Source organism: Mesoplodon densirostris, chromosome 13, assembly GCF_025265405.1.
Source record: "Mesoplodon densirostris isolate mMesDen1 chromosome 13, mMesDen1 primary haplotype, whole genome shotgun sequence".
NCBI classification, from domain to species: domain Eukaryota; kingdom Metazoa; phylum Chordata; class Mammalia; order Artiodactyla; family Ziphiidae; genus Mesoplodon; species Mesoplodon densirostris.
The window spans coordinates 54,406,033-54,420,590 of NC_082673.1; the positions used below are offsets into that span (position 1 = coordinate 54,406,033).

General features: G+C 49.2%; 1 protein-coding gene across 1 annotated transcript in view; it reads left to right on the forward strand.

Moving 5' to 3' along the window:
* The window catches only part of PTDSS1 (phosphatidylserine synthase 1), a 66,827-nt gene that overhangs the window by 47,296 nt on the left and 4,973 nt on the right, over nt 1-14,558 (forward strand). Inside the window, exons 9-10 of the mRNA XM_060116208.1 lie at nt 817-882; nt 7,403-7,502. Of these exons, the coding sequence (XP_059972191.1) occupies nt 817-882; nt 7,403-7,502 (166 nt within the window). The remainder of the gene's footprint in view (nt 1-816; nt 883-7,402; nt 7,503-14,558) is intronic.

Below are 14,558 nucleotides of genomic sequence, written 5' to 3' on the forward strand. Positions count from 1 at the left end.
ATACGGTGTTTCTGTTGCGTGGTTGCTGCGCTAAGCCTCTCACCTCTCTGTCATCGCCTCTTTTCTGATCATGTCAGCAGCATTCAAAGTTATTGGCCTCAGTGACAGCGAGGTGCAGCTACAGTCCCATCCCAGTTTCTGAGAGCCACAAATGTATATATTTTTTGCCTGGTTACTATCAGCAACCTTTATCCTGGAAAGAGCCAGAGGAGGCAGTGACCGTGCAGGAGACCTTCTGGAATCACCTCCATGGAGAGAGACTGAGGCACCCACCTGGGGTGGCTTTGGCTCAAGGCTGTGGGAGTCTGTGTCTGAATCAAGACTGCCTTTGCCAATAATCTGGCTCTTTAAACCATCCCCCTCCAACCCAATCCAAATTCTTAGCCTCTTTTTTTTTTTTTTTTTTTTTTTTTTTTTTTTTTTTTTGTGGTACGCGGGCCTCTCACTGTTGTGGCCTCTCCCCATTGCGGAGCACAGGCTCCGGACGCGCAGGCTCAGCGGCCATGGCTCACGGGCCCAGCCGCTCCGCGGCATGTGGGATCTTCCCGGACCGGGACACGAACCCGTGTCCCCTGCATCGGCAGGCGGACTCTCAACCACTGCGCCACCAGGGAAGCCCCAAATTCTTAGCCTCTTACAGGAAGGTTTCAACAGGCACTGGCTTCCTATTCCCTTAAATAGAATTAGACCAGGCAGCCCAAGTATGTGGAACAAGGCAGGCGTTTTTGATACTCACCCTGTCAAAGTGATTTAATTCTGTATTGACTTGCTGGTCTTCCAGAAGCTCTCAGTGAAATTCCACCTTTGTTCTTTCAGACAGTACTATGCTTACCTCACCGACACACAGTGCAAGCGTGTGGGAACACAGTGCTGGGTGTTTGGGTGAGTAACCTTTTATCGTGGACATATAAAACCACTTTAGCCTCTGAATTTCTTGGGTTATTGCTTACATTAAGTGGCTTTCAGTGCAGTTTTGTTTTTGTGTGTCTTTCATTTTTAACATTCCTTTTCTGGTTTAACTTTAGAAGAGTTAATTGGCAAGTTACACAAAGAGGGTGTAGAAACTGTTTTTTAAAAAAAAAAATATTAGGAAATCAAAAGATAATTCCCATGTAGAACTTGGAGACCTTGTTTCTTGAAATAAGTTAGAAAATGAGTTATTTGAATTCCCTGTGAAATTGATGGTGAGTTTGGGACAACATATCGTGATGGGCTTAACCACATTTTACGTTACTTTCACACCAGAAGGACCCCACAAAGCGGCTGCTTGCTGTCTACCAGAGTCTAATTTTATTGTCCCAAAGAAAACTAACACATGGTGACAATTTATTGTCTCATTACAGATACAAATGCTGTATCTGAATTTACAATTATTTAATTGATTTGAAAGAAAGCAGAGGTTACCCAGTTTAACCCGCAATATTAAATGTGAGATACTCTTCAGTGTCTCAGATAAGTGCTTCTTCTTCTTCAATACCATCAACATCTCACCATGCCGTTTAGCAACTGAAGTTCCAGAGACATCCAGCACACCTGTAGGTGAAGTTCTGTCCCTCAGGGAGCTTACATTCAGGACCTAACCTAGGTTCTAAATGGAGTGCGACAGCATAAAGAAAATATGATGAAAACCCTAGCAGATTTTTAAACAGAGTCACTTTTTTTCCCTGTATTACATGCATATTGATAATGTAAAAAAAAAAGAAACTAAACGTCATCCAAAAACATCAACTATTTAGAGATACATGCTGCTTACGTTGCATTGTCATTCCTTCCAAGCGTGCGCGCGTGCACGCGTGTGTGTGTGTGTGTGTGTGTGTGTGTCCGGAGCTCTCACTCCAGATTCTGGGGAGTTAGTGAAGTTTGATCTAGGCAAGTTTCCCACCGCCTTCTTTCCAAAAGACAAAGGGCCATTGTCACTGTTTCTCATAAGTTCTGTGATGTAAGCTGATTTTCCTACCCAAAGTAGCTTAAAGGGTGATAGGATGGATTCGATTTCCATCCTATGGATAGGATGGATTTCCATTGATTACTGATCTGGCGGGAGAGAGAATTCACACATCTACCAGATTTCTAATATACTTCTGTCACAGGAAGGAGGAAGGTGGGCTGCCTTCCTACTATCTTGTCCAAGGACTGGGGATCTTTCCTGCACTTCCTTCTTTCACCACATGCCTCTCCTTTCCACGGGCATTTTTCTCTTCACGTTTACAAGTCCTTGCCACGGTCTTACTCTACGGAGAGTGGGTATATTTTCCACAGAACTCTGTCTACTTACCTGTTGAGAAAAAGGAGATGGCGGACCAGAGAGAGAGGCAGTGTTACAACAAAGTTTGTTTCTCGTCAGGCGGTCTGAAAATATAATCCCCGTGGAGGGAGAAATGGCCGAGGGGAGCAAGGCCAGAGAATGGTGGCAAACGCCACTCCAGAAAGCTGCACCTTGCTGAAAAGTGATAAAAGAAAGTAAAATGCAAATGATCTGAGATGCAGAGGTCGGTTGGCTAATTTAGGATGCTTCATTATAGAGACTCGAGTCCTCCCAGAATGGTGATATCAAGGTTAGTGAACCTTGAGAACTAGTGGGCCTTGCTGAAAAAGAGCAATTCCCTCTTCATAAATCAAGCAGGGCAGACCTGCCTGGTGCGTGAACGGGGGCAGGAGCTGCCTCTGGGCGGTCAGCACGGTCAGCCCGTGACGGTGAGACAGGAGGCGCGGCCTCCAGTCTCTCCTCTGGTGTTCGCCCCTTGGGGGCCACCACCTCCCATCTTCCGCCCCTTCCTTCCCCAGGCTTCCCTGTTGCCTTCATGTTGTCTTTTTTTTTTCATGTTCTATCAAACAGCAACCGCTGAAATGTCTGATTTCCTTGAACACCTAGTCCCTGCTTTATAGTTTTCTTTTCACTAACTTTGGAGTGACTTTGGCTCTATTGAGGTGTGGAGATGCGAGGGAACAGAGTAGGAGCCCGTGTAGTGATGGTCGTATTCTGCCTTTGGGGAGCCGGGTCGGGGGGAGGTGAGCAGGGCCACCTGAGGCTGCTTGCCCACCATGCCCACACCCCACATTGTGTTCTCCTCAAGAGGGCACTTTTCTCCACTGTAAATATTACACCCTCAGAAAGTTGGCATTAACAGCTACTGATGTAAGAAGAACAGCCTTGCAATGTGGCCTCATGCAGTTGTGCCGTAGATCTGAACTTTACAGGCTTTTAAATTGTACTTAACCGTGCCGAGCCCAGCCAAGATAGGACTCTCTCCAGCCGGGGAATGGGAATCCACCAGGGAGAAAGAAGCAGGAGTGTGGAAAGTTCATCTCCTTCTTGTTACTGCAGCTCCGGAGGCGTGTCAGGGCCAGGGCGAGGTGGACAGATTCCCCAGGTGTGCACCATCTTCATCTTCACCTTTCTCCCCACTCAGCTCCCCCTCAATTATCATTGAGTTTCTGTTCCTCCAAAGGAGAGAACGGGGCTGGTTTATGAAGAAAAGTTGTTGGATCCCTTGGCCCTGGAAGGCAAGCATCCGAGCTTTGGCTGTAACCGGAGTGAGCAGTCACTTTTCCTCCCCTGGAAAGTTGCTGGGCTTCCAGGGCTTGGGTCAGAGTCAGTGGTGCCTGGGGCCGAGTCGCTCTCAGGACCGCCGCTCACCCCACTAGCTTCCTGGTGCATGTTATCCCAGCCCTGCTGGTGACCCATGACAGTAAGCTGCCGCCTCTGCTGCTGTGCAGATTGTCCTGTCCAAGGTCCGCTCCACATCAGCACGTCCTTGTCCACCCTCATCTCTCCTGTCTTCTCCGCGGTGTCTGCCGTCTTGAAACTGTTCTCTTCCTTCTACAGCAGCCGCCCTGTGGGTTTTCCGCTTCCTCTTCTGCTGTGTCTCAGTTTCTTTGCTGGCTTCCCCTCCACCCCTCTGCCCTCTGCAACTTCTTGTAATTATGCCGTTCTTCCAGGCTCCTTTTTTATGTTTATTTTTTTGCGATATGTGGGCCTCTCACTGTTGTGGCCTCTCCCGTTGCGGAGCACAGGCTCTGGACGCGCAGGCTCAGCGGCCGTGGCTCACGGGCCTAGCTGCTCCGCGGCATGTGGGATCTTCCCGGACCAGGGCACGAACCCGCGTCCCCTGCATCGGCAGGCGGACTCTCAACCACTGCGCCATCAGGGAAGCCCTCCTTTTTTATTTTTTAAGGGTAGACACAACGTGAAGCACAGGGTCCTTCTAGGAGGAGGGAGTGTGCAGAGAGCAATGGACAACCGGAGGAGGCCTCACCCGACCCCTCCAACCTCCCCAGCATGCGGGGTCACCGCCATCCTCCCGTCGACCTTTGCTCACAGCCTCTCATGCTGCTTTCCCTCCGGCCCACGCGCCTGTTTCCCACTCTCAGCGCTCACACTGCAAGCGTAGCTTCATTGCCAGTTTCCTCTTTCCGGTATCTCCCCTTCATCCCATCCTCCTCCAGGCTGAGCGCCCTTTTTCCTGCCACTCTCTGCTCCCTTGCTCAAAAACACCTGCACTGACAGCCCCGAGCCTCTGCGGTAGTCACAATTTTTTTTTTTTTAGAACATCCCTTTCCTCCAGTGACATCTTGCTCCAGACCCTAACATACAGCAAAACAATTGAGCAGAATGGTTCTGGGTATGCCACCCAGGATGCTGTGCCTCCTTCTCACCCTCTCCATCCTGTCCCGGGGGTTCTTAGGCAGTCAGGACGTTCCATGGAGCATGGTTGGATGTGTTTTCTCTCTGGTTAAGGCTCAGCTCAGCTATCACTTCCTCAGGGCCAGGGATGACGGTGAGGGGCCATGGCTGGTGGGTAAAGGGCCCACGTGATTGTTGGGTTTGCTGCATGCCAGTTCCTGCCGTTTCCCACGTCCCCACACCTCCCCCCAGGTCCTCGCCCTGGACTAGAAAACGCGCCCCTGCCCCACTCTGCTCCTCACGGCAGTTCTCAGTCCAGCCGCCAGAACCATCATCTTAAAATGTAAAGTGAATCACGTTCACCCCTGTGCCCCAAACCCCCCAGGAGCTCCCATGTCCCTCAGACTAAAAACCAAGCTCTGGGGTGGCCCTCAGACCCATGTTACCCTGACCTCACTCGGCCCTTACCCTCACTCCTCACCCCCTCCCGCCCCCAGTCTCTGCTCAAGGTCACCTTCATGGACAGCAGCTCAGCTAAGATTCCTCAGCACGTGGGATCAAGTCATATCCTAAAGTTCCCGACTGAAAAACACTGGTCTTTAGGGCAAACTTCAGGTTGTTACGAAGTCAGCTGAGTGGGTCCTGAACAGCATTTTCTGAAAATGATATAGAGTACGAAGATGTCAGAGCAAGGGGCCCGTTGTTTTGTGTGACTTTTGTTTCAGTCGTGTGTGTGTGTGTGTGTGTGTGTGTGTGTGTGTGTGTGTGGGTGTGGGTGTGGGTGTGGGTGTGTACTGGGCCACAGTGAAAAATAGGCTTCCTGCCGTGGGTCTCAGATCACAGGAATTGGAGAACCAGCTCTAGTCTGCTGGTCACCAAGCTCTTGAAAGCTGCCTCAGTTGGCTTGAATACCCAGAAACCTCTCAGTAAGCTCTGGGTGTTCTGTCTGGTTAAGGGCAGGTAGGCACACTTCTTTCCTGGGCTTAGTTTCTGATGCAGTCCTTCTGCATCCCAGCAAGAGGTCCCAGCAAGAGGTTGCATATGCTCTGTGTGTCCGCTGGCAGGCACCCTTGCCCTCGCTGCTTCACTGACTTCTAGTGTCGGCTGCCTCGACTTCAGTGTGACAGTCGACCTCAGCCCTGCTCTCCAACATGCCAGCCTTTGTTGTGGCGGGGAGGTGGGGAGGAAGAGGGCGTGCTCTGTAAAGATTCAGGCAACCAACCGCCTGGAGGGGTGGGATAGGGAGGGTGGGAGGGAGGGAAAACAAACAAACAAACAAACAAAAAGATTCTGGCGACCACTCCTAACCTTGTTTCATTGGGGCTGTGGGCCAAGACAGCTCCAGATTCTTTAGAGACGTGTCCAGGAGACTTTCTGCTTTGCACAGGTGGTTCTGACTCTGGGCATTCCGTTGTTCAGAGCCGTCCATCCATTTGACCATGGCAGTGACCTCTGTGTCTGCCAGTAGGGAGGGGACTGGGGGCCTTCTGGGCCCCTTCCTGCCTTTTTAGAGATTATCTGTGCAACAAGACTAGTCCCTCCAGATTCCGTGGTGAGCAAGACACACCTAAGGTGGCCTTATCTGAAATCGCTGTTCCTGGGCAGTCTTTGGGATCACGTGACTGGCTATGTCACCCTCACCTCATCCGTTCTTACCTTCATGCTCTGAACCTTAATAAAGGTCTGACTTTAATATTCATAGATGAAGTTGTATTATACAAGATTGGCTTTTTTTCTTGAATGTTTTAATTAAAGAGGAAAACATGGAAGTTATTTTTTCCAGCGTTTTTGGATTTAGCAAAATTGCTTACAGATGCAGAGGATAAAGGGTTTTTATCATCAGCAGAACTGGAGCATATTAAATCTGGAAATTCTAAGATGGCTTGGAGGGAATGTGATTGCTGCCTTCAAGTTACTGAAAGACTCACCTGGAAGGCTCACGACTGCGGAGGGCAGAGTTAGGACCAGGGGTGGAAGGAGGCAGGTACCAGCCTGAGACCAGGAACGACTTCCCAACAGCTAAAGAGACTGAGCAGCAGAGGCAGCTGCCCACAGAGGTAGTAGGTTCCCTGGCCCTGCAAGGGCTCCAGCCAAGGGGGTGACTGTCCACCCGTTGTGATAAGCTCCGACTTAGATGATACCAGGCAGCCTCCAGCTATGAAGACGTATGAGTTGAGATTGTAGTCTGTGAGGAAGGAAGATGTAAAGAATATTTGATTATTTCTGGGGAGGGATAGAGGGCTGAACAGGCAGAGCACAGAGGGTTTTTAGGGCAGTGAAACCATTCGCTATGATCCTCTAATGGCGGATACTTGTCATTATACATCTGTCCAAAGCCATAGAATGTACATCACCAGGCGTGAACTCTGACATGACCTATGAACTTTGGGTGATGTGTCAACGCAGGTTCATCACTCGTGACACATGTTGACAGCGGGGGCAGCTGTGCATGTGTCGGCGCAGAGGGTATAGGGACCCTGTACCTTCCCCTCAAGTTTGCTATGAACCTAAAACTGCTCTAAAAAAAATAGTCTGCAGAAAAGGAGAGGAGTAACAGTACAATAAACTTTTAATTAAATCTAAATATGTATGTATACATAATAATATATATTATTCCTGAAGAAAGCACAGTGTCATTTTGTAGGGGACCTGCTTCCAGTGTTTGGGGCAGAAATCTTATGACCACTTGAGCTTTTTGATGGAATTATGCATATTTCTGGTAATGCATAATGCTCTGATAAGATGACTTCGTATTTAACCTCTTGTTCTGTCTAACAGGGTCATTGGTTTCCTGGAAGCTATCGTCTGCATAAAATTTGGACAAGATCTCTTCTCTAAGACCCAAATACTCTATGTTGTGCTTTGGCTTCTTTGTGTGGTAAGTCATTACTTTTTTACCCAAAAGTGTTAGTTAAAGTCCCCATGGTGTCTTCTAAAACAAAACAAAACAAAACACTCTTGTGTACCAAGGTTCCTTAGAAATTTATAGACACATATTCTACTGTAGTAACGCAAGATTGGCCACTAGTCTGAAGTTCAAGAATAAATACATAGGGCCACATGGCACCTAAAATCGGTCACCTTTGCAAGTTCTGGTCAAATGCCCTCAGCAGGTGCATCATACTCTCATTTATTTTGCTTATGAAAATTCATCTACACTTGCTGAAAATGTCAGGCCTGCCATGAGGGGATAAGGATAGTTACAGTGCCCTGTAACATATGTATTACTGTCCAAGGGTTTATGTACAAAATGACAGACTGTTGTTTATAGGCCATGTGAGGTGTTTTTGGAGGTAATCAGACCATACAGTTTCTTCCCTGCAGGCCGACTTTATAAGCCCATGAAGGATGTGCTTTCCTCTAGGAAGGGAAGAGCCCTGGGGCCTCCAGCTCCGTTGTCCTGGGACTTTTCCCTCATCTTTCAAATGAAGCAAGATCTTGCCTAGCTTAAAATTCTGTGATTGTGCTTCTTAATTTATTTTGTTACTTTGAGGAAAAGTCTTATTTTACATTTAAGATTCTTCCCTTTTACTTACTTGGTCCAGAAAATTAACTCAGGCTTTTTTTTTTTTAATGATCATAGAAAATTTCAAACATATGTGGAAATAGATAGGGGGTCACTCACCCCTCATGCACCCATCATCCAGTTTCAACAATTATCAACCCATGGCCAGTCTTATGTCCTTATATTCCATACTCACTATCCCCAACCCTGGGTTACTTTGAAGCAGACCCACTTTACTATTTCAGGACGTATCTCTAAAGAAGATAAGAATGCTTTTTGGTTGGTGCAAACACCATACCATTATCACACCTGAAAAAGAATTAATTCCTTCATACTGTCAAATAGCTAATCAAAGTTCACATTTCTAATGTTTCCTTACATTTTGTATTTTTTAGCAGTTTATTTGAATCAACATCCACTGATTGCAATTGGTTGGCATGCCTTTTCATAAAAGGTCTCTTTTAATCTACAGTTTTCCCTCTGTCTCTAGCTCTCTCCTTTACATTGAAGAAACAAGCTCTTTTGTCTTCTAGATTTTCCCTCAGTCTGGTTTTACTGGCTCCATCCTTACTGTAATTTAACAGATTTCTTTGTCCTCTGTACATTCTGTAAATCGGTAGCTGGATCTAGAGGCTTAATCAGATTCAGGTCTAATTGGTGGGGACGGGGAGCAAGACTAAACTCTGTATTTTTATTTTATTTTATTTTTGCGGTTCGCGGGCCTCTCAGTGCTGTGGCCTCTCCCGTTGTTGAGCATAGGCTCTGGACGCACAGGCTCAGCAGCCATGGCTCACGGGCCCAGCCGCTCCGCAGCATGTGGGATCTTCCCGGACCAGGGCACGAACTTGTGTCCCCTGCATCAGCAGGCGGACTCTCAACCACTGTGCCACCAGGGAAGCCCCTAAACTCTGTATTTTTAAAGTGTTTCTTATTGCCTCTTGTGGTGTCTATTTTTAGGGTTACTTGCTAGACATCCTAACTGTGCCAGGGCACCTTGAGCCTGTTCTGTCCTGTTTTATCTTGAACAATGAAAGGGAATAATGATCTCCTTTGTACTCAGGCTCCGGAATTAACGCTCAGATGTATTTTTTCTGTTGCAGTGTGACTAGATATAAGGATTGGTAGGGGCAGTGTGTCAGATGGGCCAGGAGATCTCACCATGCGCTCCTCACATTTCTGTCTGGCGTGGGCACCCCAGCTCTGTGAATTGTAGCGTGACCCATGGCGGTGGGCAGGTGTGGGTGCAGCCCTCACCTGGCACCGCTGGGACCACAGGGAGGTTGAGGCAGGCGGGACTCCTGGGACGTGGGCCAAAGGCCCTCCTCACAACAGCCCACTGTGGGCCTCCCTCTGGGGCATCAGCAGCCAGAAAGGTCTCCCCAAGGCCGTGTCCAAGGAGCCGTCTCTGGTCACCCAGCCGGTGGGGCTCCTCCAGTCTCTCTCTAAGTTTTAGAGACTTTCGCTTGCTCTGTTTTACTGATTAGACACTTAGCATATACCTCTTTACGTTGGTGAGTTTGGATCTGCCTTGGTAACTTATTTTGAGGGCATGACCCATTTCTCAGCCTCTGTATCACTTAGCATGATCCCTTATAAGTCTGTCATGTTGCCACGTTCTTGTTAGAGCTGCCCTGGCGCTGGAGCCACACAGGTAGGTGATGGTGAAGATTTATTCATGCTTACTAGGTGCCAGACACTGTTTGAAGCACTTTTCATGAATTGCATATTTGATCTTTACACTTTGAGGGGAGGTACTTTATTATCCCTCTTTTATAGATAACGGCACAGAGAGGTTCACTAACTTACCTAAGGTCACACAGGTAGCATGTGGCAGAGCCAGGGCTCAAACCCAGATAGTCTGGCTGGAGATTTCCTGCTCCCCGTCCATGGGTGTCCCCCTTCGGGGGATCTCCAAGTCCACGTGGGAATTACACATGCAAACTACTTATATTACAAACATCATAAAAGATGTTTGGGTTGTAGTGAGGTAGATGGATCTAGAATCTGTCGTATAGAGTGAGGTAAGCCAGAAAGAGAAACACAAACACGTATATGTGGAATTTTAAAAAGCGGTACTGATGAACCTAGTGACAGGGAATAAAGATGCAGACATAGAGAATGGACTTGAGGATGCGGGGAGGGGGAAGGGTACGCTGGGATGAAGTGAGAGAGTGGCATGGACATACATACACTACCAAATGTAAAATAGATAGCTAGTGGGAAGCAGCTGCATAGCACAGGGAGATCAGCTCGGTGCTTTGTGACCGCCTAGAGGGGTGGGATAGGGAGGGTGGGAGGGAGACGCAAGAGGGACAAGATACGTGGATATGTTTATGTATAGCTGATTCACTTTGTTATACAGCAGAAACTAACACACCGTTGTAAAGCAATTATACTCCAATAAAGGTGTGCAAATAAAAAAAAAAGAAAGATGTGTGTGCACGGAGCTAGAGGAGCCCTAGAGAGAGCAGCAGACAAGCTGGGGTGAAGCTCCTGGAGGTGATGTGTGCTCAGGATCCCAAAGGATCACAGTGAACGGCTCCCCCGTCCCTCAGGTGCCCCAGCCCAAGACCCAGGCGGCTGCTTCCTCTCCTCTGTCAGCCCTCCGGCTCTGTTCATTCACCCGGGTGGCCCAGCTCCACCCCCTCCTCCCTGTTCCCACCGCCTCTGCCCTCTGGATGCCCATTTTCTCCATTGTGCCCTTCACCTCCATTCCCTGCACTGCTGCCAGCGTGACCTTCCAGAATTCCAATCGGAACCCCTTTGCCCCGCGTAGAATCATTTTCCCTATTGTTGGGGCCTAGAGGGCCCAACAGTACAACATTTCCCCCCCACCAGGTTCAGAGCAATTAGAGATAGTCAGGATGGACGAAGGCTATGGAGACAGAACGGCAGCTTTACTAATGAGAGCCCACATTTTTCAGTATCAGCTTCAGGTGCGTGCCAACAAGGGGCTTCAGAATAGTGAACCCCAGAAGCAGACACGCTTCCTCTGCAGCCCCAGGAAGCAGGCCCCCCACATTGCGCTGGTGGCCTCGCACCCAGAGGGAAAGACTGGGAGACGCCCAGCTTCCTTATCTGTTATTGCCTAGTCGGTTAGGATACTTGCCTCCCTGGGGAAGGGGCGAGGGGTGAGGGAAGGCAGGAGTGTTATACCAGGGAAGCTCCCTCTGTGTAGACAGAAACAGCAAGAAGGAAGCCGCATCCCCACCACAGACCTACCAGCTGAAATAGGAAGTCCTGCTTGTGTGTTTAGGGCCGTCACTCTCTGGATCGTTGGCCACACCCACCCCCTGTACCCTGTGCTCGGGCTCCGCCAAGCTATTCCTAGTTACCTCAACCCACCATCCTTCCAGACTTGTCTTGCCTTCACCCAGGAGGCTGTCTCTGCCCGATCTGAGTGCTTTTCCCTGCGTTCTCTACCTGGTGAATCTTAATGCCAAGACCAAACTTAAATCCGTGTCCTCCATGAAATATGCTCTAACCTGCAGGGCAGACTAGACAACCCCTCCTCGGGGGACCAGTCGCATGTGGTACATGTTTCTTTGAGTTCTAGCCCCAGTGTGATGTAATCTGGGGCATTTATATCAGTCTCCTCAACACGGCACTTCCTGCCCACAAAGAATAATTTTCCACTGTCCTTTTGTCCCCACGGACGCTAGCACAGTGCCTGATGCACAGGAAACAGTCGGCAAATGCAGGGAGAAGAAAGGACTGAGGTCATGGGACAAAGACCGGGACACACAGAGGCAGGTTGAGAGCCAGGCACGTCCAGAGACTCGAAGCCATGCCAGTGCCAGCGTCACAAGAGTACAGCGACCTGTTTGGGGAGCGAGAATGAGAGCGAGTTGGAGGCGGAGGGGATCGTCTGGGTAGGACGGGCTCTGTGTGTCTTGGTTGGAGATTCGAAGATTTTTCAGAGGAAGGACTGTCTCACAGGGCAGCTGGAGGGTGGGAGAGTATTGAGGGGGCGGATTGGAAAAGGGCTGAGCCTGAGGGTGTTGGAGGGACCTCAGTGAGAACCTATCCAAGGCAGCGGCATTGAAGATGCAGAGAAAGGGCTGGATCCAAGAGCTAAAGAGCCCAACTCGATAGATGCCGTCCCCTTCTGAGAGCTGGGGAGGGCAACTCCACGCTTTCCTGTTTGTGCCACTGGTGGCTTCTGGTGCTAGTAACAGGTTGGAGGATATCAGAGAAGCCCCTCGAAAGGAGATGAGTTAGGTGTGAGGGACCCTTAGATTTTACAGGTGAAGGTGTCTTGGGTCATTGGAAATTCTGGTCTGTCCAGTAGCACTGGAAAGACTCGGTCGGCTCTGGAGGTGGAAGAGGTGGGAGGCATCTGTGTGTAGGGTACGGTTGGAGCCATTGGGTCGGTAAGAGTCGGGGAACATAGTGTGGGAAGGAGAAGCTGGCTGAGAATGGCGTCTGGGGAGCAGCCACATTTTAGAGGCCAGGCCAAGGGCAAGAAAGAGCCACAGGAAAGTGGACTTTGAAGATAAGCAGAATCCCCCAGTTAAGAGTTAGCAGTGATGAATGCCATGGAGGGGGACCTGGCCTGAAAAGAGGCCTTTGGCTGGGATGATTAGGGGTCCCCACTGCCTTGCACATTTACCAGTTAGAGAAAAAGAGTGGAAATAAGGTCCTGGCACGTTTTTATAATCATGGCCTTTATTAGAGATCAAGATTGGTCTCAATCTTAGGAGTGAGGCAAACACTATTGAATAAGAGAGCGTTGAGTTACACCAGGCCTCCACACTAAGAGAAACAAAGCCCCCAATTATTTGCCTTGCCTGGTAGGAGAACGTACACAGAACTTGAGATCACTGTGGAAGTAAAGTTCCCATATGCTGGTTAATAAGCTGCCCCAGCACCAGTTGTCTGATCAGTCTGGGTGATTTGAGCACACCTTACCATAGCGTGGAAGCCACACCGGGGTGTGTGTGCTGCCTTGGCTCTTAGCCCTCACGTTTTTCTTTTTTTCTTCCTTTTATTTAAACAATATCCGTACAACTGTCATTTGAAATCCAGGCCTTGACATTTTAAGTGGGTACTTGCCTAGATTTCCACAGGTGTGATTGCAAACCCATAAATTACAAGCTTTTGTCTCCTGGGACAAGGGTATAAAAGGGGCCTCTTGTACCCAGGTGAAGTGGTGAACTTGGCAGCTGCGGCAGGCCCTTTGCATGGCGATCGTGATGATAAGCATCTGCCTCCCAGCGCCTGCCAGTGTTTGCCTGCCCGCTGCAATGCCAGCTCTGCCCAGCTGTCTGCTGCTAGAGCAGCCCCAGCTGCCCAGCTGCCCGCCTGCCCTCCCAGGGGAATGGAGGAAGCCCGGGGAGGAGGAGGAAGAGCCCCACACGCCTGCCCTCTGGTGGACGGGATGCACAGTGGCAGCCAGCCCAGCCCTGACTGCTCCCGTGGTCTAGCGGCGCCCCCCTCCCGCCCCCCGCCCCCACCCGCACAGCCACTGACTGGTCCACGCAGGTGGAACCTGTCCTCCCTACCCTCCCTGTGAAACCTAGGCCGACCTGTTCTCCCCTTTGTCAAGGAGCTGACATATACGTAGGTTTACACACTGCGGAAGCTCTAGCCTTCCCACTCTTGCCATGCCGTGAAAATCGTACATTTAATGGTGGCTGTATATTAGAAATCTGAACAAGTACTGGAATATGTTAAAGATTAGAAGTAGTTTTCATTTTGTAATTTTAATATATTCATTCATTGCCTAATTTTTTGATGGGGGGGATATGAGCTTTTTAAAAAAATTCCTAATTTATGCCAGTTTGCATATGGATTTAATATAAAATGAACTAGTGGGTCTTCTTATATTTCATGTTACCTCTCCACCGTGCCGCTATTCCCACTTCATTGATGTAGAAGGAGAATGGCCCGCTGGAGCGCTTGGACTCCTTTCTTTCTTGAGACTTAAGGTGACTCTGTGCGCCCAGCAGACACTCAGTGAACGGCACTGACCTGAGGACCTGGGCCAGGGCTGGACTACAAGCTGCGGTGATGGGAACGCACAGCCCGGCCTTCCCTGCGGTCTTGGCTCCACCCTCCAGGCTGTGGGCTGTGCAGAGGGATGGGATGAGACTGGCTCTCCCCGTGATGCTTTTCTTCCTCCAGGAATGGATGAGTGGACAGATCAATAGAGATATAAAGATGTGTAGACATAAAATCAGAATTTATCTCGATAGCCATCCCTGAAATTTGATCCAGGGATATAAAGAGACCTGCGTTCTGGCTTCAGTCTTGCCACACTCTAGCTGTGTGTCTTTGAGAAGGCAGTCGCCTCTCTGAGCCTTCATTCCTCTGCTGTGAAATGAGGGGAATTGAAATTAACGATCTCTGAGGCCATGCCTCTAGATCTAAAGTTATGACTCTTCGAAAGAATTAAAATTATTCCAGAAGGGAAGAGTCCATCATGAT